Below are 24,470 nucleotides of genomic sequence, written 5' to 3' on the forward strand. Positions count from 1 at the left end.
TCTACTAAAGTAAGACTTTCACTCTCTGCAATTATTAAGTCTTTTGTGGAGATATACTTTGAAACTACATAAATATCTCTTTCCTCATCAGACATTCAGGTATTCATTTATTAATGTATATTAGGATGGAATGGTGGTTTCTTATATTATTGACTGCGTTATATATTACCAGATTTTTTTTTATTTTGATGTTCAAATTGTACAAGATTTGACCAGTAGAAGCTTCTTGAAACTGGCTCCTGTGTCCTTTAACATGTCTCCAACTTTCTGACTTGCCTTCTGACACAAGATATTTTGTTTTCCTTGTCCCACCCATTTCTGCAAAGAGCTCAGATTCCTTTTAGTGGAAATGGTATTAAAAACCTGAGATCATGTTATTGTGTGGCGTGTGTGTGTGTGTGTGTATGTGGTGCATGACAGAGAAAAAGAAAGAGAGAGAAAGAAAGAGGAAGAGAGAGAGACAGAGAGCAGCAGAGAGGGAGAGGGAGAGAGAGAGAGAGAGAGAGGTATTTTGGTTTATGTTTGTATTATAACAACGTTAATTAGATGATAGCACTTTTCATATAGATTCCAATAGACTGTTAATAAATACTCTATGAAAAAGAGAGATCCAAGGTCAACTGAGTCTGCCAAACACCAATATGCTTCTGTGTTTGGTGGCCATCCAAAAGGCCATGGAGTACGTAGTATCTATTTATATGGCAGTCTCAGCACTAGAATCATTTGTTGCTTCTAACTGATATAAATGGATTTTTTTTAAGTTTTACCTGAGTTCTCTACAACATATTTATTATCCCTGTTTAAAAATATACTAGAGAAAGAGTGATTCCCTTTCCCTCCCACCACCCCAGTCCCTCATAGATGCCTGCTTCACAGGATGCTGAGGTCAACGCTGTTCTGGGGAAGAAAAGACAATGGGCTGAGACTGTGCTGAGTCAGCACAGGTGTGAGGGCCTGGGGGCAGGGTCAAGGTACATCCAGTTCTGGAATGTGATGAAGTCTAAGTGCACAAGGTGAGGAGGAGGAAGGATGAAGCCTGCCCTCACAGCTTCTTGGTAGCAACGGTGAGCTTCCAGAAGTTAGGGAGCCTTTATTGCTTAGTGTTGGAAGGCACAGACTTTGGAATCAGATTCGCGTTTGATTCTTGGCTTGTCCTGTAAGAAGGATGCGTGACTTTACGTATAATAACAGTACCTATCTTATAATGCCTTTGTGAGGATTAGACGTGACAGCTGCGTGAAACATACTTATCCCATTGCCTGGCATATGGTAAATGCTCAATAATTGGCATTTCTTTTTTGGTGGTGGTGGTTATTTCAGTATCAGTCGAGAGTTTGGATAGTCTCTCAGGGAGGTCTATAAAAGGATATGCAAGGCAATCAGGAATGAAGGAGACGGCTCTAGGAGACAGGCCCAGGATTTCTCCATCTTGGCACTAATGACACTTTGGGCTATTCAATTCTTGGTTGTGGGGGCTGTTCCGTGTATTACAGAAAGCTTAGCAGTGTCCCTGGCCTCTACCCACTAGATACCAGTAGCACCTCCCGGTTGCGACCACCCAAATCATTTCTAGGCATTGCCAAATGTCCCAGGGGGCAGGGGAAGGGGGTCAACTTGTCCCTGGTTAAGGACCACTGGGCTATGCATTGGAAGATATTTTCCAATGAGCTGAGAATTTTCCAGAATTACTTCTTACTTCACATGGTTATAAGGGGAGGAAGAGGGACAAATATGTGAGTACCCTGCCTGCCATCCTGACCCATAGCATATGCCAGACTTGACCAATCAAGTACCTACCTGATCCCCTTAGGCAGTACTTGTCCCAAAGAAGGGCATATACACCTGGCTGGGCCAATACAAATCCTTCCCTGGGATCTTACACAACACACAGAAGAAATGGAATTCTGTTTCCTAGATGTTCCAGATGTAAGAATGGTGTCCATGCCCCATACCTTATGGAGGACACGGAAATAATGTGGTCAGCACAGAGACAGGAGCCAAGAGAGGGAAAGAGAGAAGGAGAAGGAAAATCTTTGTCTCTCCAGATCCTGCCATGCATGAGCCCATCTCTGCCATAGGCATTGCCAGTCATGAGAACCCCTAGGTTCCCATTTATGGTTAGGATGTTTAGGGCTGCCTTTTATATAGATTGTGAAACCAGACTGGTTTCTGTTGCAAAGATAAAGGAGAGGGAGGGTGTAATTAATAAGACAAGGTCCTTCAGTAAACCTGAGTGCATGGGACCCAGAATCCAGGCAGGAGAACTTGCCTTATGCAGGAAGGGCCATGTCCTGGAGATCATGGGGAGAGAGGTAGATGCAGATGAAGAGTGTCAGTGACACAAGTTCAGAGAGGTACCAGGTACCGCAGACTCCACAGTGGGGACTGTGTGTACAAGTTATCATCAGCAAGCCATCTATGATCCCACTTTTCTCTCTTCCACTCAAGAAAGAGTTTCAGAATCCAAGCAAGGACTAGGATTTTACTTATAATAATTTTGAATACACTATTTTGTTAAAAAAGATCCCTGTAAGAGAGAAGGTATTTTCAAGCTTGAGTAATTTGATTGTTATTAGTATCACGTCTCTTACCAATTATCTAAAATCTGGATTTCAAATATTACAAACCAGAATAACTTGAGTCATTTAGCTATGTTTCATGTTGTGTTTCCTGCAACTTACCCAGATTTTTATTTTGGTGGGTCAGAGTTACTTCACTGGCTGACATAAGAAAATATAAGTGTTCACTAACTGTCGATAATGCACACTCAATTTTTAACTGCCTTCTGGTTTATTCTTAACACAGTGTCGCATCTGACAGAACTCAAGAGTTGTATGAGATAGTCCAACCATCACTGGATGGAGGATTATACATGGTGTATGTCCGACTACTTACTCTAGACCCACTGCACAACTCACTAATCAATTCCGGCTTTCATTTTTATTGAGCCCACATGCAGCCTCAGAATTCTTCTCAACATCATGTTCCAGCAAATACAAAACTGGCTTTAAAGATGCAACTTATTTGCTATTGGTGACTGCTTCAAAAGCCCCTGTGGTTTGTTCTTATTCATTTTCTGGTGAAAGAGAAATGGTCCCCGGGTTCCGGCCAGGCTAAGAAGACCCTGGAGCAGCCTTGAGCATCCGACACTCTATTTTAGTATCCTTGCCCTCCCATTAAGAAGAGGTGAGATGTGATGAGAGGCACAGGCTGTGAGGCCTCAGGCTTTTATCTCTGGCGATGACATGGGCAGTGTGACATGCAGGGTAATGAATTGCCCTCTTTGCAGAAATGAATAAGTTGTGGTCGGTGATGCAATGATCAATTTGCTCCCTCACGTTAAGCTGTCCATTCATCATCCACACCTGCTGTCAGGAGCCCAGGGCCGCTGATATTGGCCTCAAGCCTCTGCCTCCGCCAGCTGAGCAACAGCCTTTGGTGCTGCCTCCCCAAGGCTCAAGGCTGCTTTTGATTACAAGCTCCGATGAAGGGCCCGGTTCCTGCTCAGCCACTGGGGACTCTGGAAAAAAGGACATCTCTGCTGACCTGGACCACGGAGATGCAGCCTACTAAAATGTGAAGGACCCCTTGACAGGTACCCAGGTGGACTGTTCGACTGTTCCATCATGTGACAGTGGGCCAGCCCCTGATAACAGACATGTTATCTCTGTCCCTCGGCATCTCTATGCTAAAGGGAAGGGATGGAGTCATCGGTCTCTCATTATCTCCTGCATCTCCAGCCCAGTAAGGCCTTCCACAAACATCTGCTATTGGAAGGGCAGGTTAGGACTTTAACTCTCCCACTCACCAAGGCAAATAACAACATCTGTTAACTGCCGGTTCCTTGGCATCAGTGAATCGGTTCATGGACCCTTCACACCTGAAAAGAAGGTGTAACTATCAGGTTTTGCTGATGAGGAAAATGAAGCATAGCAAGGTTAAGTGAGATGCCCAAAGCCACAGAGAAGTTGCATGGGAGTCCATACTGAATCCAGATCTGCTTGACTCCAAAACCCTTGCCCTTTCTACTAGGAATCCTTTTAGATAGAGGGCAGGCCAAGAAGACACTCTAACCAAGCCAATTTCCTGATAGTGGTGTGGGTCCCGGGTGCCTCCAGGCTGACGCAGGGGAAGGCCAGGAGGCCCAGAGGAGTTTGGGGCTGATTTCTGCATCTCTAGTTTCCAGTTTAAATTTTCAAGTTCCTGGTCAGAACTCAAGTGATAGAGCCAAGGTGGCTGGCCAGCAGAAATGTTGAGAAGCTTCTCAGGGTCTGGGGGATAATATGGGATATTTCTTCTTTTTCCTCAGCCGAGATGTTCAGTGGCCTGCATTGACATGTCTTGAGTCCCAGGCCCCGAGTAGGTTCTCAGCACCGTGAGGCTGATTCTAAATCTTTTGCGCATTGTAAGTACCTGATGAAGTTACTTGTTCACCATTTTGAATGGGAAAACTGAAGCTCAGGGAAGATGAGATATCTGCCCATGGTCATGTAGCTCATTAATGGCAGTGGAACCATTAGTCATTTGTTGGGTATTTCTGGCAACTCTGGTGGGATGGGATGGACAGTGAAATAGGCTCAGGGCCAGAAATTGTTGTGCTAATCCACACTTTTGACCTGGCCAGTATGTGAGCTTGGAGGGGTCATATTTGCCCCCAGGTGTGTGACCGAGGCCCCACCTCTAATGGTGGAAAAAACAATACCTTTGGATCTGTATGGGTAAAGATCTGAACCCACTTCTGCTCAATGATCAAATTGGTGTGATATTTTTTTCCTTTTTTTTTCTGGTTTATTTATTTTGAGAGAGAGAGAGAGAGAGAGAGAGAGAGGGAGAGAGAGCTAGCACGAATGGGGGAGGCGCAGAGAGGGAAAGAGAGAATTCCAAGCAGGCTCCATGCCATCAGCATGTAGCCCGATGTGGGGCTCCAACTCACAAACCATGAGGTCGTGACCTGAGATGAAATCAAGAGTCAAATGCTTAACCGACTGAGCCACCTAGGCGCCCCTTGATCTTAAGCAAGTTGCTTCCCCTTTCTGAGGCTCGCTTTCTCTTCTGTAAAATGGGCCAGTATTACATATCACATGGGGTTGTGAGATTACAAAGTTTGTTATTTTTTTTCATCTATTCTCTACTAGGCACTATTGCTGTGGATATAACGGTGAGCAAGACAGAAAGTACTCTGCGCATGCAGGATTTGCAGTTTAATTGGAAATCTAAACAAGTAATCACAGTCAAGTAGGACACATGCTATGCTGGGGGACAAAGGTCTCTTTCCGGAGAGGTTGATCCAGAAGTTCTCAATCCTGGATGCACATTAGTATAAACCTTCAAAAGCTTTTAAAAAGTTCTACTGCCTAAGTGCTACCCCAGACCAAACAAATCAGAATTCCTAAAGGTAGGGCCTTTGATATATTTTTAGCTTTTTACATTAGCATAATTTCAGACTTATGGGACAGAGTATAACTCTTGCCACTTCTGTTTAATATTGTACTGAAGGTTGTAGTCAGAGAAATTAGCCAAGAAATAAAGAAATAAAAGGCATCCTGATTGGAGAAGAAATAAAACTATCTATATTTGTAGATGTCATGACTTTTCATACAGAAAATCCTAAAGAATACATACACACACATACACACACACGCACGCACATGCACACACACAGAATTTGAATTAATAAATGAACTCAGTAAGACTTCAGGACACAAAGCCAATGTCCAAAAGCTAATTGTATTTATATTCAGTAGAAATGAAAAATTAAAAAATGAAATTAAGAAAATTTGGGGCACTGGGTGGCTCACTTGGTTAAGCGTCCAACTTCCTCTCAGGTCACGATCTCACAGTTCATGAGTTTGAACCCTGTGTCAGGCTCCGTGCTGACAGCTCAGAGCCTGGAGCCTGCTTAGGATTCTGTTTCCATTGCTCTCTACCCCTCCCCTGCTTGCTCTCTCTCTCTCTCTCTGTCAAATACAAATAAACATTAAAAAGAAAAGAAAAGAAAATGACTCCATTTTCCATAGCATCAAAAAGAATAAAATACTTAGAAATAACTTTTTGGGCTGAGCACTGGGTGTCATATGGGAGAGACAAATCACGGGGTTCTACTCCTGAAACCAATACCTCACTGTGCGTTAACTAACTTGAATTTAAATAAATAAATTTTGTAAAAAATTCACAAAAGAAGTGTAAGATCTGTACACTGAAAACTAAAATAATGCTGAAAAAAATAAAGAAGGTCTAAATAAATGCTCATGAATAAAGACATTTGATACTGGAAAGATGGCAGTACTCCCTGAACTGATCTACAGAGTCAATGCAGCCCCTACCATCTCCCAGTGGATTTCATTTTTATTATTTGTTTTAGAAGTTTCAAGCTCATCCCAGAATTTATATGAAGATATAAGGAATCTAGAACACTTGAAACAGTCTTGAAAAAGAAGAACAAAGTCAGAGGACTCATACATCCCAATTTCTTTCTCCTCTTTTCTCTCCTCTCCCTCTCTCTGTATACAGAACATGTGCATGTGTACATGTGTGTGATGTGTATGTTTGCACGGTATATATTTCTTCTTAACTGTTTGAGAGTAAGTTAAAAACATGATGTCCCTTTACCCTTAATACCTCAATGTGCATTTTCCAAACCCAAAGATATTGTCTTGTATAACTCTTTGTTTTATTTGAAAGAGAGAGAGCGTGTAGGAGTGGGGGAGAGGGCAGAGAGAGAATCTCAGGCAGGCTCCACACTCAGTGCAGAGACTGATGCAGGGCCCGATCTCATGACCTTGGGATCATGACCTGAGCTGAAACTGAGACTCAGACACTCAACCTACTGAGCCACCCAGGAGCCCCTTTTATAACTTTTATAATACAATTACTTATATCAGGAGATTATCAGTGATGTAGTACTATCACCCAAAGAACACACTTCTCCAGGTGTACCAGTAATGTTCTTTTTTTTTTTTTTAAGATTTTATTTTTAAGTAACCTCTATACCCAACGTGGGGCTTGAACTCACAACCCTGAGATCAAGAGTTGCATGCTCTACTGACTGAGGCAGCCAGGCATCACTCACTAATGTTCTTTATAACAAAAGAAAATCCCAGCTTGGTCGGCATCCTTTCACAATGTTAAATGTGTGTCAACTCATCAGGTTGTAATACTTTGAATATATCACAATTTCATTTGTCAATTATACCTCAATAAAGCTGAAAAAAATAAAAAGAGAAAAGAAAATGCCAGCTCAAAAGCTGCACTCACTTGTTAGTCTCTTTGGATTCCTTTAATCTGAACAAATCCTTTTCCAGTTTTGTCTTTGGTGAGCTTGACATTCTTAAAGATATAGGTCAGCTGTTTTGTAGAATGTCTCATGTGTCCTCATGATTACATTTGGGTTAAGTGGTTTTGGTGGGAATACCCCCAGAAATGTTGCTCTGGCCTTCTCGGTGCATCATATCAGCAGGTTCCTTGTGGAGAGATCTGCTGAGATTACGCAACTATCCTGTTCCTCTTCCACCCACTAGGTCTGGCATGCATCTGCGGATTTTAAAAACTCACCAGCTTAAATGCATTAGCCAGGACTGAGGGTCACTCATTTACCCTTATCTAAGGAGGCAAGACCTGGCTTTCTGGAAGAAGAACCATTTAAACTGAAGCCTCCAGGGGCGCCTGGGTGGCTCAGTCGGTTGAGCCTCTGACTTTGGCTCAGGTCATGATCTCAGGCTCGTGAGTTCAAGCCCCATGTCGGGCTCTGGGCTGACAGCTCGGAGCCTAGAGCCTGCTTCAGATTCTGTGTCTCCCTCTCTCTCTGCTCCTCCCCTGCCCATGCCCCCCCCCCTTCAAAAGTTAATAAAAACATTAAAAAATAAGTAAATAAAAATAAAATAAAGAACATCAGGAGTGAAGGCAGGAAGTGATGTGAGGAGGGGAGAGCGGTGACTAGAGAGAGGAAATGGGAACTGGGCAATGCAATAGGGCTTACTGAACAGCAGTGGCGCTATATGAGGTTGAGTGTTGACGATGGGGAGAGGTCCGGCGCTATGGACACGCATGGAGAAAGGGCTTGTGGGATCACATACAGCTTCCTGGAGGAGGCGGCATATGCCGAGTGCTGTTGGCTGAGTATAAAGAAGCCAGATGAAGGGGCAGGTGATTCCTGTGTTCTAGGTAGTTAGAACTGGAAGCGTGGAGGAACTAAAGGCACCCAAGAAGTTTGGATCTTGGGGATGTGGCTGGAAAGAGAAGCAGGGCCAGACCCCCAAGGCTGTGGGTCGCACTGAGGAATTCGGGCTCCATAGCTTCCTGGCAAGAGACAAGGGGAGGGATGGGAGGGTCTAAAGCATGTTTGTAATCCCAAGGAATCCACTCTAGCTGCATGCGGAGGATGACTCAGGAGGCAGGAAGGACACCTAAGAGGTCTATTTGCTAATGTTGTGGAGGAAATCCCTGCATCGTGTCCACAGGGACTGGGGTTGGACAAGTGGGAGCCATCATCACGGCTCCCAGCTCAGGGACGATGGCCAGGCACACCCATGAGTCTTCGCAGGATCTAACTGGGGTCTTTTCTGCAAGCTTTTGGGAGGACAGGTTAAAAAGAGGAAAACACCATGGCAAAGGGAAGAGACAGAGGACAACGACCTGTTGGCCGGGGACGGGGAGAGGGGAGGAAGAGCAAGGGGGTCGCTCCGGTGCGGAACGGAGACAAATGGGCAGTGAGTTCCGGAGAATACATCCTTTCTCTGGAACACTGGCCTCTCCATCAGGGCCCCGCACAGGCCTGTCAGGCGGGAGCGGAGCTTTTGTGCGTGCGCGGCTGTGCTCCCGTTGCCATGGCGATGGGGCCATAAGTCACGTCTGCTGCTGCTACACAGAGGCGCTGTGATTTATGCCTGCCCGGCTGGGATTGTAAACTTTTTTTTTTTTTAATGTTCAAAATCCGTCACAGCAAGGGAGGGCGGGATGTGCCTGGCTCACTTTGGAGGAGCGGGTTACAGTCAGACCTGCCTGCGATGCTCCTCCTCGCCCCGCGGGCACCGGGCCCTGGGTGCTGGAACTAGCAGCCCAGCAGAGCTCTGCAGGGCTCCTTTCAGACCAGTGGGAAGGGTTCCAAAAGCTTGAGGCTGATGTTCATTCCTAAGACCAGAACGCTGCCTTACTCCTGAGACCAGTTCTTCCTCCTGTCTCCCTGGGGCCAAGTCTATGCAGGCCAGCATGCCTCTATATGCTTAAAACGGTGGCTTCATAATCTGCACCACACCCTCACCCCTTTAGAACTGGGTCTCTAGAAGCACGTCATGGAAGGAGCATGAATTTGAAAGCCTACCTCCTGAGCCGCAGTGGTTTTCATCTGTTCAATGGGGACAATATAATTTCATCTAAGGTAGGGCTCCTCAATCTTGGCACCAGTGAAATCTGGGTTTAGGTAGTTCTTTACTGACATTTGGAGTTGAATAAATTCCTTATTGAAGGGGGTGGAGTGTGCACTCTAGGATGTTTAACAACATCCCTGCCCCTACCAGGAGCATTTTCCCACCGTGGCCACCAGAAATATTCCCAGAGATTGCCAAATGCTCCCTACGAGATAAATCATCTCTTTAAAGCCCATTTTGCAGGTGAGGGAAGTGAGGCTTTGCCCCTTTGGACCTAGAGTCCCTCAGCTCTCATGGGCAACCAAAATCTTTCCCCGAAGACCAGGTCCTTTCTGGGATATGTAGATTCCCTTCCTATTTCCTGCCATGCCTTCCGGATACTGTATTCACCCCACTGGCCTGGACACCCTCATCCATCCTGCAGCACCTGTACAACCCCAGTGTGCAAATGTCATGCACCCTCTCAGGCTGTCCCCTTTCAATGTGCCAGTCTTATACATGAGGGGATGCTGGCAGGGCTGGAAAACGCCCTGGAGGGGAGGAGGGAGAAAAAGGTGCACTGTGGAACCATACTCTGCTCCAGGAACTCTGTACCTAAGATGCCTTCGGGGGGTCTGGCGTGGCTTGCTAGGACTCACTGGGACTACCATGCATGCTCCCCCCTTGCCCCCAAAACCATTCTCTCTCATTTCCTTATTCTTGTTTCCCTTTTTTAACTTATAGTAACACAGACATAAAATTTACTATCTTCACCTTTTTTTAAGTATACAGTTCAGTGACATTATGCACACTCATATTGTACAACTATCGCCACCATCCATCTCCAGAACTTTTTCGTCTTGTAAAACTGAAGCTCTGAACGTGCCAAACAACCATCCCAATCCCCACTCCCCTCGGCCCTTGGCATCCACCATTCTGTTTTCTGTCTCTGCGATTTCCGACTACTCTAAGTACCTCATATAAGTGGAATTATACAGTATCTGTCTTTTTGTCACAGGCTTATTTTTCTAAGAATATCCTCAGGGTTCATCCACGTTGTAGCACATTAGAACTCTCTTCCTTTTTAAGGCTAAATAATATTCCATTGCACGTACGTACCACATTTTGCTTGTCTGTTCAACCACTGACGGATGCTTGAGTTGTCTCCACGTTTTAGATACTGTGCACAATGCTATAAATCTATTGTTCCTTTTTTAAAAAAATTTAATGCTTTTTTATTTTTGAGACAGAGAGACAGAATGCAAGCGGGGGAAGGCAGAGAGAGAGGGAGACAAAGAATGCAAAGCAGGCTCCGGGCTCTGAGCTGTCAGCACAGAGCCCAATGTGGGGTTTGAACCCACAAACTGTGAGATCATGACCTGAGTCGAAGTCGAACTCTCAACCACCCAGGGCTGAGCCACCCAGGCACCCCTCTTCTTCCTTTTTGAAACAACTTGAAGTTACATTTCAATGACTCGTTCATCATGCACTTACTGAGTGATTACTGAATGCCAAGGGAAAATGGAGTTTTCAAAGAGCATGAATCACAATCCCTTTCGAAAGGCAAGCTTTTTTAAAAAGCCTAAAGAAGGATTCTCATACTGGGTTAAGTTTGGGGTAAATCATAAGAGCCAATATATTTGTGCCAAATGCATCATACATTAAATCACTTGATTCTCAAAGAGATCTTATGGGGCAGCCATCTTTATTCTGTTAATGTAGAAACAGGCAGAGCAAGGTAAAGCAACTTGCCCACCTTAACCAAATGGGGGTGGCATTGCTGGGATTTGAGTCAGAGCACCCGGCACTAGAGCCTGTGTGGCTAATGTCTGGTCTATGCTGAGCCTAGAGTTCTAAAAGTCTAGATTACTATGAAGGTTTTCATCTTTTTCACTACTTTTTTTCTCTTGGCTACTTCCTTTTCCTCCTCTGCCAGTTGTAGGTGTTGGTACACATCTACTCACTCAGGATTTTTTCCTCCTCTGAAGTATCCAACATGCCCATTCTATTTAAGCCTACACTTTCCATGAGGGCCTTCTACAGGGTCAAGGAGACAGAATGTGGAGCTCAGCAGCAGCTGGCCTAATAAGCCAATAGCAGAGAGGACAGCTCTCTGCTCCACCCTCCCCAAAGAATGTTGTGTACCACTTGAATCTCAGTGGGGTAATGTGGTACTACCGGCAGTGGGTCTCAAGAAATGTTGGTCCTGAGCCTGTACCTCATTAAATACCGTTGGGGAGACTGTGTGCAGACCTTGCTTCCTAAAGACTTGTGATGTTCATTAACATATTACCGTCCTTGGGAATGCTGCCACCCAGGAAATCAATGTAGCAACTTCATTTATCATAGGATTTTTAAACCCTTCAAATTAGAGAATTCTCCTTTTTTATTCTGTTACATTTACTAACCCCAAAGTACTGGTGTTATCTGGAGCCCCTCTACAACAAGACGGATGTGTTTATAATGAAGTACAATAAACACCACATGAGGCAGGAAGTTTTGATAAGGACGTTTGATGTTAAGGATATTTATGGGTAAGGGGGTTGGGTGAAGCGCAGAGACATTATAAAGAAATTTGTCGAGCAATTTATTGATAATATCAAAATATCCCCATGACGGTGCCACTGCAGCCACATCAAACTAGGGTCATCAAAATGCTCTGTATCCTTGCTCTGAGACACTGACTGTGCCTAGGACTGGAAGTGCAAATATGGCTAAGATTCAGGCCTTGACCTCCAGGAACACAAAGATACCAGGTAGGGGCAGAGTGGGAATACTCACCGTTAACTATAATGCAAGGCAATGAGCTGCCCCATAATTAAGAAATTCTATTGGCATGCGCAAAGTGTTAAGGGGGTCACGATTCCAAGTGGATGGAAGGAAGATATGTTCTGGAAAGGTTGCTCAGAGGAAGTGACACTTCTGCAAGCCTGTGATGGATGGAGAGAGTGTGCCAGGAACACGGCAGACTGTGTGAGCACGAGGACATTTCAGGCAGAGGTACAACACTGGTGAAGACAATGAGATAGGAATGTGTCTGGCATTTTGAGGAAATGGCAAATGGGGACACGGTGAGAAACAAGATCACAGAGGGGAGGGTGGTCATATTCTGAAGTGTTAACGTGTATCAGGAGAAACGGTTTGGATTTTTATGGTGAGGCTGTGTGGGGCATGTTGGGGGGCTCTAAATGGTTTTAGCAGGAGACAGGCATGGTCCAATCTGTGTAGCAGTTGGATCAGGCATGTGCATGGGGATACAGGGAGGACTGAAAGCAGGGAGACTCTTTGGGAAGTTTTGAGGCTAGGAGTGTTAGGGAAGATGAAGAGGCACGGACATTTTGAAGGTAAAATGGGAAGGTTGTGCATTCATGCTGGGTCTCTTCCATTTATTCCTCCACATCAACCCTCAGCTCATCCTTACCCTGCTTTGGGCCTCAGGAGGTTGAGTTTGGTCGACAGGCTCAATGGACTCTCTTGTCTGGGCTCCCGTTGGGTCAGCCAGTGTGGGGGCACTAGCAGAAGGTCTGGTAGGAGGTGGTTGAATGAGGTTGGGATATTTATTCCCCTGGCTTCTTTCCTGTCTGTGTCTCTTGACTGAAGGCCAACGCTCCTGTCAGGCAGTATACTGCATGCAATTCTCTCTCCAGGCTCTGGTAACCTCCCCCTCACCTTGGCCCACTGATACCTGCCACAGTCTACTGCATATCCCTTGTTGTTTCTCCAGAACTTCCCCCCACCAACTTTGTGAATAGTTTCCTTTTAAACCTTTCCCAGCTTGAGCAATCCACCTGCTTCTGCTGGGACCCTCTTTGATATTAGTTTCCTTTATGAATAAGGGGAAAAGGAGGTAAGCCTAATATCCAGATCAATTCATTTCTCATTGAAATATCCAAATCATCTTTCTGACCAGACTGCACTGGTGCATGTATGTGTGTGTTGAGTAAAATGGGAATTGAGACTTACCTGGCAGAATAAGATGTGCTAAGGCAAACGGGTGGTCCTACCCAATCCCAATGAGTGGGTCTTAGAAGGCAAAACAATTGCTTAATTTAGCTTATCTTGGTAATCGCTACCCCTGCGTTTCTGCTTGAATAATTTAAAGCGTGGATGGTTTAGGTGAGAACAGAGCAAAGATACCTAAGGGAATATTGTGAGACCATGACAAACAACACAGCAGGAGGCTATGAGATACCCACAGGCAGAAGGTGGATTCTATTGACCTAGAACCAGCCACATGATGGCATAGAAATGGGAAAAAAAATGACTCAGATGGTCACTTCCAGTTTGTGAGCTTGTAGCTGTTTCAACACGCCTTTGGAATGCTAAGATTCAGTTCAAGACCCTTGTAATGAGGGTGGTTTGTTTACAGCTTAAATTAAAGTGTTCCATTTTTAAAACATTATAAGTGAAAATGATAGTACAAGACAGTATCTAGGAAGCACCTCTATAGAGGCCTCAATTCTGCCTCAAGCCAGAAATCTATTTCAGAAAATCTGTTGGAACCAAGACGAGATTATCCAAATATGCCCCTTGAGATAACAGATAGATAAAAACAGACAGACGGAGTGAGCCCCATTTCTAATTCATTCTCAGTATTTCCATCCACATGACTATCTGTCTCCTGCATCTCAGCAGCCAAAAATCCCCTTTCGTTTTACCGGGACACACACATCAAGTCATCAGATACAAAACCGGAAGGAGCTCTGAATACTACCAGTTGACAGTTGGCAAACACCTGACTCTTCTGTTCCAACTCCCATCAATACTGAAGGCAGGCTTCATGAGCTGATCATGACACTTTTCCCACCTGAGTCTGGTCTGCAGCCTCAGAAATCTTCTTAACATAATATGGTAGGCATCCCCAACCCATTAACTGAAGTCGGCACATGAGATGTCCAGTAGCTGCCATCCATGATTCAGTCCAAATCTCTCAGGCAGATGAATAACTAGAAGCCCAGGGAGGGGCTTTGAAGTCATGTGTTGGAGTAGATATGCAACTGATGGCCCCCTCCCCAAGCCCCAACCTTCCTCCCATGCCATCTGTACACTGTGATCCCACTCCCTAATCAGAGACGGCTAATCTGGAGGGGAGCTCCTAACCCATTCCAGGCCAGTAAGAGTCCTTCTCTAGGATCTTTCAAACTGCAACCCTAGGAAGAGAAGAATTCACTCTTTGGGCTAAGAGCACAAGGATATGGGGGACTCAGGATTATCACAACTCCTGCTGTGGAGTGAGAGTAGTCAGAATGCAGTTGTGCATGCAGAGAGAAAGAAGCCATCATGAGACGATGCAGAGGCAAGACAGAACGCTAATGCCATGTAATTCCCTCAACCCTTCCTCCAACCCCTGTGGCTCAGCTGATCTCCCTCTCTTCCCATGGTGTCCTTCCAATACAGCTGTCGTTAACTCATTTGAATTGAACTTGTGTCTCCTGAAACCAAAAATATGCCAACTGATAGGGAGCAGAATGGGCTTCCGTGCAGTGAAACAGAGGAAGGGAGGTACAGTGGCGTGACTGACACCGGTAGGTTCCTGAGATCACAAGCTCTGTGTCCTAATCCCAAACCTTCTCACCAGCTGTGCTGCCAAGGGTCTTAGAATGTCAGCTCCTCACCTGTGAAATTGGGGGATAAAAGTAGCATTGAACTTGGAATATGGCTGTAAGGACCACACATAGGACATTGTGCGGACGAGGCTTCTGCCTGGGTAGGCATGCCTGGAACGCCACTTATAGCTGTCTTTAGGGTGAAGCTGGGACTCAGACACAGGTATCCTGACCCCCAGCCCAGGATGCTTGCCCAAAATTGCACTTTTCATGTCTCCCTCTCCCTCTTTTCATCCAAAGAGCTACAGTCCTATTTCAACATCTGAAGTCCCATTTGAAAAGTGTTTAACTTCTAATGCAGATATAACAAGTCGTTTCTCAGATTCACTGTATCTGCAAAGCCTTCTATAATTCAACATCAAATATTTATTATTACATTTATTAAAGTTTTAATAATTTAGCATCTCCTGCATGTAAGGGAGAAGCTTAGCTAACTGGTTCCCCTTTATCCAACCTGGGTCACTTCAATATTTATATTCCAAAGTCTCCATTTGAGTTTCATTTAGCAGAGGCTGTGTCGTGGGCCCTCTGCCTGAGCTCACAGTTGGTGCGTGCTCCAGCCTCCCCAGTGGCAAAGACTAACAGAAATCTGGTGCTGAACAGTGTTTGAAGAGATTTACCGAGCCTGGGCAGAAACTCATCCTAATAGACTTCACTTTTATTATGATCGCTAAACTGAAATGGGGGAAAATATATATGTCTCCAGGCTCACTGGCTGAGTGACAGGCAGCCAGGATGTGAAGAGATGTGGGTATGGAGTAGGTCCATTTGAGGGAGCGTAGAGGCCTTTAAAGTAATGCTTCTCGGAGGGGCTTCGTCTTCCTAGAACAAGGGAGGAATGTGGTGGTGCAGGGCAATTGCTAATGCCAAGTCCTATGAACCCAGCTGTGAGTGACAGACACACTCCCTACTGCCCCCACAGCCTCTCCCTTTTCCCATTTAATATTTTGTCTTCCACTAGCATGAAATGGACTTCCACACATACACTCAGTGGACTAAACGGTCCACAAAGATGAAGACAGAAAATCCAATGGGCTTAGGTCCCGATCTTATAGAGATTCCCCCACATCAACAACAGCCAACATTTACGAAGCAGTCACCAGACAGCTCGCATTCAAGTCTTCGTTCTGCCACTCACTACTCATAATATGTTGGACAAAGAAATTAAATTTTGTGTGCCTCAGTTTCCTCACCGGTAAATAATAGTGACTCCGTCATTCAGTTGTTGTGAGAAGTCAGAACTGATACATATAAAGGGCTCCGAGAGGGCCTGGCACAAAATAAGTGCTCAATACATGGCTGTAATTATTATTTATGACTGTGGGCCAAGAGTTTAAATGTTATTCAATACTCACAAAAACACTCAGGGGCGCCTGGGTGGCTCAGTCGGTTGAGCGTCTGACTCTTGGTTTCGGCTCAAGTCATGATCTCACAGTTTCATGGGCTTGAGTCCCGCATCAAGCTCTGCACTGACAGCATGGAGCCTGCCTGGGATTTTCTCTCTCCCTCTCTCTCTGCCCTCCTCCCCACTTGCTCCCCACTCTCGAAATAAATAGACTTTAAAAATAAATCCAAAGATATAATAGCAATTCTTATTCTTATCTACAGATAGGAAATGGAGACGTGGAAAGTTTAAGTTACTTGCCCAAGGTCAGTTCATGAGGGGTGGAGCTGGCATTGGAACTCGAGCAGTTGGGCTCCAGAGCCCACACGAATCCCTTCGCCTAGTACTCCTCTCATCGGGTGGGTAAGTAGGTTGCCTGCTGAAGTTCTCTTGCTCCTTGGGAAAGGAACTCTATGTGAGTAATTGGCAAGGAAGGGAAAGTGGGTGAAGCTCAATGGGGCTGATGCTACATGATGAGGGCTAAAGAAGCCCACTCCTGTCCCAGCATCCCCACTGGGATGCACTTCAAGGTTGCCCGCCATGAGTATACGCACACCACCACCATCACTAAGATCTGCTGAGGTTATGGGGAAGGCAAAGGCGAAAAGTCTGAGTTTCACTCACCTCCAACAGGAGGGAGCCATCTTGAGTACCTGAGGTCTGAATCAAGGGACACCCTCTCCTCCAGACTCTGCTTCCTACAGGCAATCCCATCCATTGCTCCTGTGTAATGGACCACCTGCCTCACTCCTGCCTACCCTACATATCCTGATGTCCTGCTGCTCTGATGATCCCTGGCCTCCACCACTGATGCCACCTGCTCAAGAGGAAGCATGCACACGTCCCTTCTCTGTACTGTGAACTGTGCCTTTTATCACCTGATCCCCCCGTGCCATATGGTTACCTCCCTATTTGTAGTACCGTGTCTACTCAAACTTCTAAAACACTCCACTCGTTGAACACCAATTACATGTAAGGTGCTCTACGAGTTACTCTATACACATTATAATATCCTCACAACCACCTGAGGGAAGCACAACCATCTCTATCTGCCAGGTTCAGAAAGGGTAAGGGGAGGAAGTAAAGTTACTTGAACTAAAGAGTTCAGGTCGCAAATTGTGCACAAAGACTCATGTCCAGGTGTGTAGGATTCCAATCCTACACTTTTTCCAACTGGTTCATCTCTTTCTGACCTTTATATTTCTAGAACCAGCACAGTGTCCGTCACACAAAGATGTACCTACAATGCTTCTGTTGAGGGTGTCACCTTAAGATGCACAGCCCACATTTTCAGAATACATTGCATCTGCCTGGAGGTAGTGTCTGGGAAAAGCCGGATTCTGGTATCTGGGACATTCACACAGGAGCACCTGCCGGGGGCACTCTCCTCAGCTGTCCTCGGGGGATTCTGCTGATTCTGCTAGGCGAGGTAGCCCACAGCCAAGGGGAGAGAGAAGAAGAAAATAGCACGCTTGTTCTGTTTCCTCTCCTCTTCTCCCTGCGCCCCTTGGCACCAGCCCCCAGACACAATGAACCACAGGCTCCCTCCTCAGACATGCCACTTGCAGTCCCCATGCCTTGTCCGTGGAGAGGGCACCTGTGGGGTTTTCTGTCCAGCATCCATCCACCGCCTGTCCTGATCTTCCTTTAGGGGACAACTGTACCTGCAATCTCAGTCCACATGGTAAAGGTGCCTCTGCCCCCACTGGCTTCGAGGGAGGGTCAGTGACCCCAGGTCTGGAAATTTGAGCACTTTGCCCCTTTAGACACTGATCTGGGATACTGGAAAATGTCCCCAAACAGAACAAATAGGGGCAGCACAGTCTAGAGATGAGAAGCATGGAATCAGGAGTCAGGTTCCCAGGATTCAAATTCTGGTTCTACCGCTTCCTGTCTGTGTCAGCTGGCAAGCTGAATGACCTCTTCGTGCCTTAGTTTCCTCAAGCATTAAATGGAGCTAATAATGGGTGAAGATTCAATGAGCTCATTTCAGTAAAGCACTTACATCATTGCTTCCTTATAAGGGTACTCGTTATGGTACTATGGTACCTTCTAGATAATCCAGGATAATCAACCTCTTTTAAGGTGCGTAACTACATATGCAAAGACCATTTTTCCAAATAACGTAACATTTACAGGTTCTAGGAATTGGGAGCTGATACCATCGAGGGTCATTATCAGTCTCCCAGAAATGGAGTCAGAAAATCGGCCTCTCTGTCAAGTTTCCAGGTGTGCTGATGTTACTGGTCCAGGGACCACACTCTGAGAACCAGTGACCTAGTGATTTCCTGCTAAAACTTCACAGTTTCACCTGAAGGTCTCTCCTCTTTCTCTGTCCTGCTCTTTCCTTCTATCCTCTTGGGCTGTCACCAAATATGACATCTTTTGGTTTGCACTTTTGTCCCAGCTGAAGCACTGAGATCTCTGTCTGAACAGTTTTTATATCTCTAATACTTAGCCTGGCATATAGTAGGTGTTCAGTAAATTCTCAGGGCTTGGAATTGAAAGGACAAATGAACAAGGAAGCATTCCTAATTCCATTCTGAACAAATTCAATGTGAAAATTGTCACCAAGTGAGAAATGCTGGCTTTCATTCTGATATCCCATTATTCTTTCAAAATTGTGCAGGAATTAACAGTAGTTCATCATTTCCTTTCCATTGATTGGAGATCATAGAAAAATCACTGAGGGGCTCCAAAAGCTGGGCTTTGTGGATGATTATTATTCCAACAATAATAGCTATTCTTGCATTTCTCTTCTAAGAAGAATCGGCTCTGGGTGAAATTGTGAAGGCTCAGTGTGTAGAAATAAGCGTTGTTTGCCATGCTTCTCTCTCCACAAGGATCTTTTATTTCATCTCTCAAGTCAGTATCTTGTTCCACGCTCCTGGCTACCGTGAGATCCATGGAAGCAGAGGTGGATCTTAATGTCTCTGTATTCCTCAGGTATCTTGGCACAGTGCCTGGCACACAGGAGGGGCCCAGCTAAGGTTTTGAGAATTGAAAAGAGTCTGGATGCAATTTAACGAGAGCTCACTCATCCACCTTTGTAGCTGACATCGTTAGTGTCTGAGAATCTCATTCCAGGCAGCTTCCCGCTGGGACAGGCTGGGAACACGGCAGATGTCCCCGGGGAGAGTTCTCTTCTTTGGCCCTTCAACTCCTCAGACTTGAAAGTCTTCCCTCTCGCCTTAGATTCTACATAGCCAAAATCCATCCACAAGTCAAGGTTAATTGCTAATGTTCTCTCTTGCACTTTCTTAATCCTTTTGGTCTGGAATTGCTTTTTTCTTTTCCAACCCCCCAAGGAACTCCATATGTATGGCACGCATATCCCTTCATTCCTTCTACACATATTTTCACACACATGAAGCCAGAGACCTACCACACTGTACGAGACTTTGTAAGTTAACATTTAAGTCTTCCTTGAACCCCGTGCGTGACAAAGGGATGAATGTGAGCTCTCAATACTAACACACTACTGATTTTAAGATGCATCATGGATTGGATGTAGCCTTTTACCAAAAGGAGAAAAGAATTAAAAAGAGAAGGAGAACACAAATATGTTACACTATGTTACAGTAACAACAAACGTGATAACTAATGCTTCTAGATAACTCCCCATGCGCCAAACTCAGTGCTCTCCAATGTATTATGTCACTTGATTCTCAACAACACACCCCTACGTGGTATAATCTTCTATCCACATTATCCACAAGGTGAAACACAGCTCCAGAAAAGCTCGCGCAGTAAGCAAGTGGCAGAGGTGGGATTTGAACTCAGGCAGTTCAGCTGGGCTCCATAACCGAAAAAGAACTACCTTACGTAATAAGCTGTATGCTTAGTCAAAACGCAGCATACGTAGAGAGAAGTGTGTAAATCGTTATCTATACCCGCTTGGTGAATTTTTATAGGAGAACACACCCGTATAACCACCACCCAGATCAAGAAATCAAACACTGTCAGTATCACATAAGTTCTTCCCTGTTTCCCACGAATCACTGCCCTCTCTTTCAACAAAAAGTAATCCTTATCATTTCCTCTACCAGCGCAGATTCATTTTTACTATTTTTGATCTTCACATACACATAATGTTGTGCGTCTTCTGTGTCTTCTATAACTCCATATTATATTTGTGAAATTCATTGATGGCCATGTGGGTGGTTGGTTTTTGTTGTTGTTGCCGTTAATATTCATCGCCAGTAGTATTCCATGGCATGACTATTTCATTATCTATTTGGCTTTTTTCACTGATGGGATTTGTGGTTTTGTTACACCCTTTTAGGCAGGGTGAACGAGTGCTGCTATTAGCATTCTTGAATGTACTATCGGTGGTACAGATACACACATTTCTGCTAAGTATATTATTAGAAGTACAATTGATAGATTGCACCATCTACTTCAGTAGATTCTGCCCAACAGAGTCACGTACAGGTCATGTGAACTTACATTCCCACTACAAAGCTTTCAGAATTCCAGTTGTTCCGGGTTCTCACAAAAATTTGTTCTCATCAGTTGTTTTAAACTTAGCCACCCAACTGGGAAGAGCCTGTATGTTTGACCGCTAAGTTGCTCTGCCTTCCATAGTGTGAGATTCTGTAGTTTCCAAATGACTTGTCCCAAACTAAAAAACAACAAAAAAGTCAACAGGCAAAGCATCTTTAAGTTTTCCTTCTGATTCTGCTGTAATGCTTATCTTTTTCCTTTCTGGCTTGGCTTTTGAACAGCCTTTCCTCTATTCTCCTGGCTGTGATTCTATGGCTTATTATTGGCTATCTATAATTATGATCTATTATTTATTAATTTGTAACATATCATCTGACTGGAACTTGTTAATTCTTTAAACACCCATGATCACTTGCCTGGGCAATGTCATGTCAAACAAGTTTTATTAGTGCAGCTTGGAGAACTCAACCTACATAGCGTGGATTCTTTTGAATGGTGATGACTGCCATCTTTTATCCACCCTTGCAGGGAAACCAATGGGCACTGGTGGGAGGTATGCTGAAGGTAAGACTTAAAAGGCTGTCTGCTATTTCTCCAAGACCAGACAAATCATGAGGGCACCTCTGAGGAGGATAATAACCTAATGCCCTAACCAAGCCAAATATTCTTCAAATATTTGTGTAACTTTTCTTTAAAGGAGAACCTCAGTGGTTTGTGAAGGAAGGGTTGAGAAGGAGTTTCTGTAGCTACAGAACACCATCCCCTCCTCCCATCCTGAGCAGTTCTGTTCTGGGCCCAACTTGGTGTAAGTGTGTGCGCCATGTAAACAGGCACAGCCTTCTTAGCAGGAGGTGAGGAAAAACATCTCCTTGTTATTGACTCATGCCCCCTGAAGGTCTCACCTTTTCCAACTTACCGCACTATCCCTTCTAACTACATATAATACTCTTTCTGAAATGTATGCTAGTACTTAAACTTTTTCTTTTTATTTCTTTCTTTTCTTTTTTTTTTGTTTACATTTCTAAAGATGTTTTAGAGTCCCTGCATGCAGATATTCTGGGCCCTTGTTTTCTGGATTGCTAATTCAATGCAAATCAGATTGGATCAGAAAAGGCAACTGAGTCATCCTGTGGATTATGGTCTTTCTCAATAGCCTGACATAGCATATGACTTTCTTGACTCTGCCTTCCCCATCATCCCCAGTTTCTACTTGAACTCTACTGTGGTTGGAATTTAGTTCATCTAACATGGGTATAATGTAGCACTGGGAATGTATCACATACTAGTGTTAATATATCATGTTACTTAATCATTACAACAACTCTTGGGAGATGTTTCAGTAAAATAATTAAAAACATGGGTTCTGGAGCTCAAGAGATCATGGGCTGAAGCTTGGGTGCAGCACTTACTAATGAAGGCATCACTCTTATGCCTCACATTTTCTTTTTAATCTGGAAATTCAAATAATAATAGCATCACCTTAAGGGGTTTTTGTTAGAATATAATGAGATAATGTTAGCAAAGGGTTTGGTATGTAATGGATAATCAATGGCTATGAATTATATTATTGTTACACTCTGCGAAGAAGGTACGGTTACTATCCCAATTTCGCTAAGAAAATGGAAAGTTAGCAAATTGAATTTGGCCAGGATCACATACTTCATACACGGTAGACATGGGCTTCTAACTCAGACCTGTTCAAATCTGGAGTGAGTGTTATCATGACACCGGTACCTTCACTGAAATTACAAATTCAATGTCAACAGTACAGAACTTGGAGGAAAGCTAGAGGAGAACTTTCATCTGATATCAATCAAGATCACTGGGTCTCCTTGAGAATAGCTCCTCAACCAGATGATCTTTGCTCTACTTTTAAAATATGTAATGCAGAGAAACCTTAGCACATGCTTTACTCAAGTCCATTGGCCTCAAGTCTATCAAGAATAGAAATAATGGCAAACTGCCATGAATTTGTGTGTGTGTAAAACCATCTTAGGTCTTAATAATTACCAATTTGTTTCCTAAGTGCTATCCATTAACAATTTATTCTTTTTCAAACTCTCTCTTTTGGGAAATATCAACATCCATGTTAGGGCCATTTCACCATGAAAAGTTGAGAAGGTGAGAATAAACAAATCGCAAAGCAGAGACCAACCCAAACCCAATCCAAAGAGTTGGATTTGGGAGCTTCTTATCAAGATGCCACATACATACTGATGACATCTGGATTCAGAAAGGCCCATCACAGTCACAAGGATGAGGCTGGTAAGGCATGATTCTGAGTTCCAATTTAAGAGTGACCAAGCTGTGCATGTGTCGCTTTCAAAAGCCGAATCAGAGTCCATTTTTAGTAACATTAAAATTTCTGGAATGCTTCCCCTAATCAAATTGGAAGGAAAGAAAACAAAAACAAAAACAAAAACTTCCACTAGAAAGCTCCAGAATAGTGACAGGAGCAGATCTAAGGCCACTGGTTTAATTAAATCAATAAACATCTAGTAGTTGTCCAATAGGTACTGGGAACTGGGGATTAGAAAGCTAAATAAGTTATTTTCTTTGACCTTGAGAGATTCACCACATAATGGGACAGAATGATATGTAAGCAACTAATTACAGCACAGTAGAGCAAGTCTATAATGAAGTTAACTACAAGGTGCAAACATGTAAGGAAAGATGTAGTCTCCATCCTTTCCTGAATGAAGAACAAATAAATTTGCCCTGTGCATCAAGAACCTATGGATTAGTCCAAAGTCTGTCCCAGTACCAGAGTCACAAAAGAAGCATCTAATTCTCTCATCTTTCACTTTCATGATTCTCCAGTGTACAATATTAAGTAAAGTTCTTTTATAAGATATAATCATTAATAATCCCAGGATGAGCCAGATAATGTATTTGCTTCCCTCATATTTTACATAAACCCAGGAGGAGTGTAATACTGTTGAAATATAAACCATTGAGGCCCACCAATGGGGGACACTTCTAGAAGTGTAGAGCATGACATATTGGACAGTGTTCTTCACACCATCTACTAGGCAGGTGCCTACTTCAACACTAAGAAGCCACTTCAGCAAAGAGGTCCCTGTGATCCTGAACCAGAGGGACTTCTAGTGTGCCAAAGAGCTCTTGGTACACAACAGTGGAGATGACTTCCCTACCTGACATCTGCAGGGTCTTCTGTGACGAGCACATCGGTCTTGCAGCTGGCCAGAGGGTTGATGGACAGCTCCACAGGCGGAACCACAAAGCTTTTGCTGACAGGAAGCCAGAGTCCTTGGCCCAAGCTGAAAGTAGACCTGCAATGTAAGAGTTTCCATTGGGGAACTCCCTGGGAAGCAGTGAGAAAACAGAAAACAGGGGCCCCTCCTTCCATCCCCACTAGGGCTATGTCTTACTTCCCACCCAACTGAGTCCCCTACATTCTCTAATGCGTGATTTTGGCCAACTATGCCAAGACTTGAATGTCATTACTTAAATGTATTAATCATTTGGCCCATGCACTGCTTTGCATGGCTAGTTTTCTTATCCTGACTACCTGTCCTGACTCCCAGTAAACAGCAGGTTCTATGAGGACAGGGACTATTTTGGCTCTGCTTTCCCAAGCAGTCTTGAGCGAGCAGGAGTTCCATAAGTGGCTGCTAAATCAGCAGGGGCAGTCTGCACAAAGGTGAAGAGCAAGGATCCTGAATCAGTTTG

The 24,470-nt window shown here is 44.4% G+C and overlaps 1 protein-coding gene across 4 annotated transcripts in view; it reads right to left on the reverse strand.

Annotated features, from left to right (window-relative positions):
• The window catches only part of ASTN2 (astrotactin 2), an 879,885-nt gene that overhangs the window by 435,524 nt on the left and 419,891 nt on the right, over positions 1 to 24,470 (reverse strand). For 3 of the 4 annotated variants that reach the window (XM_045469026.1, XM_045469024.1, XM_045469023.1), the window contains one exon: positions 23,933 to 24,070. In XM_045469026.1, the coding sequence (XP_045324982.1) occupies positions 23,933 to 24,070 (138 nt within the window). The remainder of the gene's footprint in view (positions 1 to 23,932; positions 24,071 to 24,470) is intronic. The other variant, XM_045469025.1, reaches the window with a different exon arrangement.

This window comes from Leopardus geoffroyi, chromosome D4 (assembly GCF_018350155.1).
Source record: "Leopardus geoffroyi isolate Oge1 chromosome D4, O.geoffroyi_Oge1_pat1.0, whole genome shotgun sequence".
Classification (NCBI taxonomy): Eukaryota; Metazoa; Chordata; class Mammalia; order Carnivora; family Felidae; genus Leopardus; species Leopardus geoffroyi.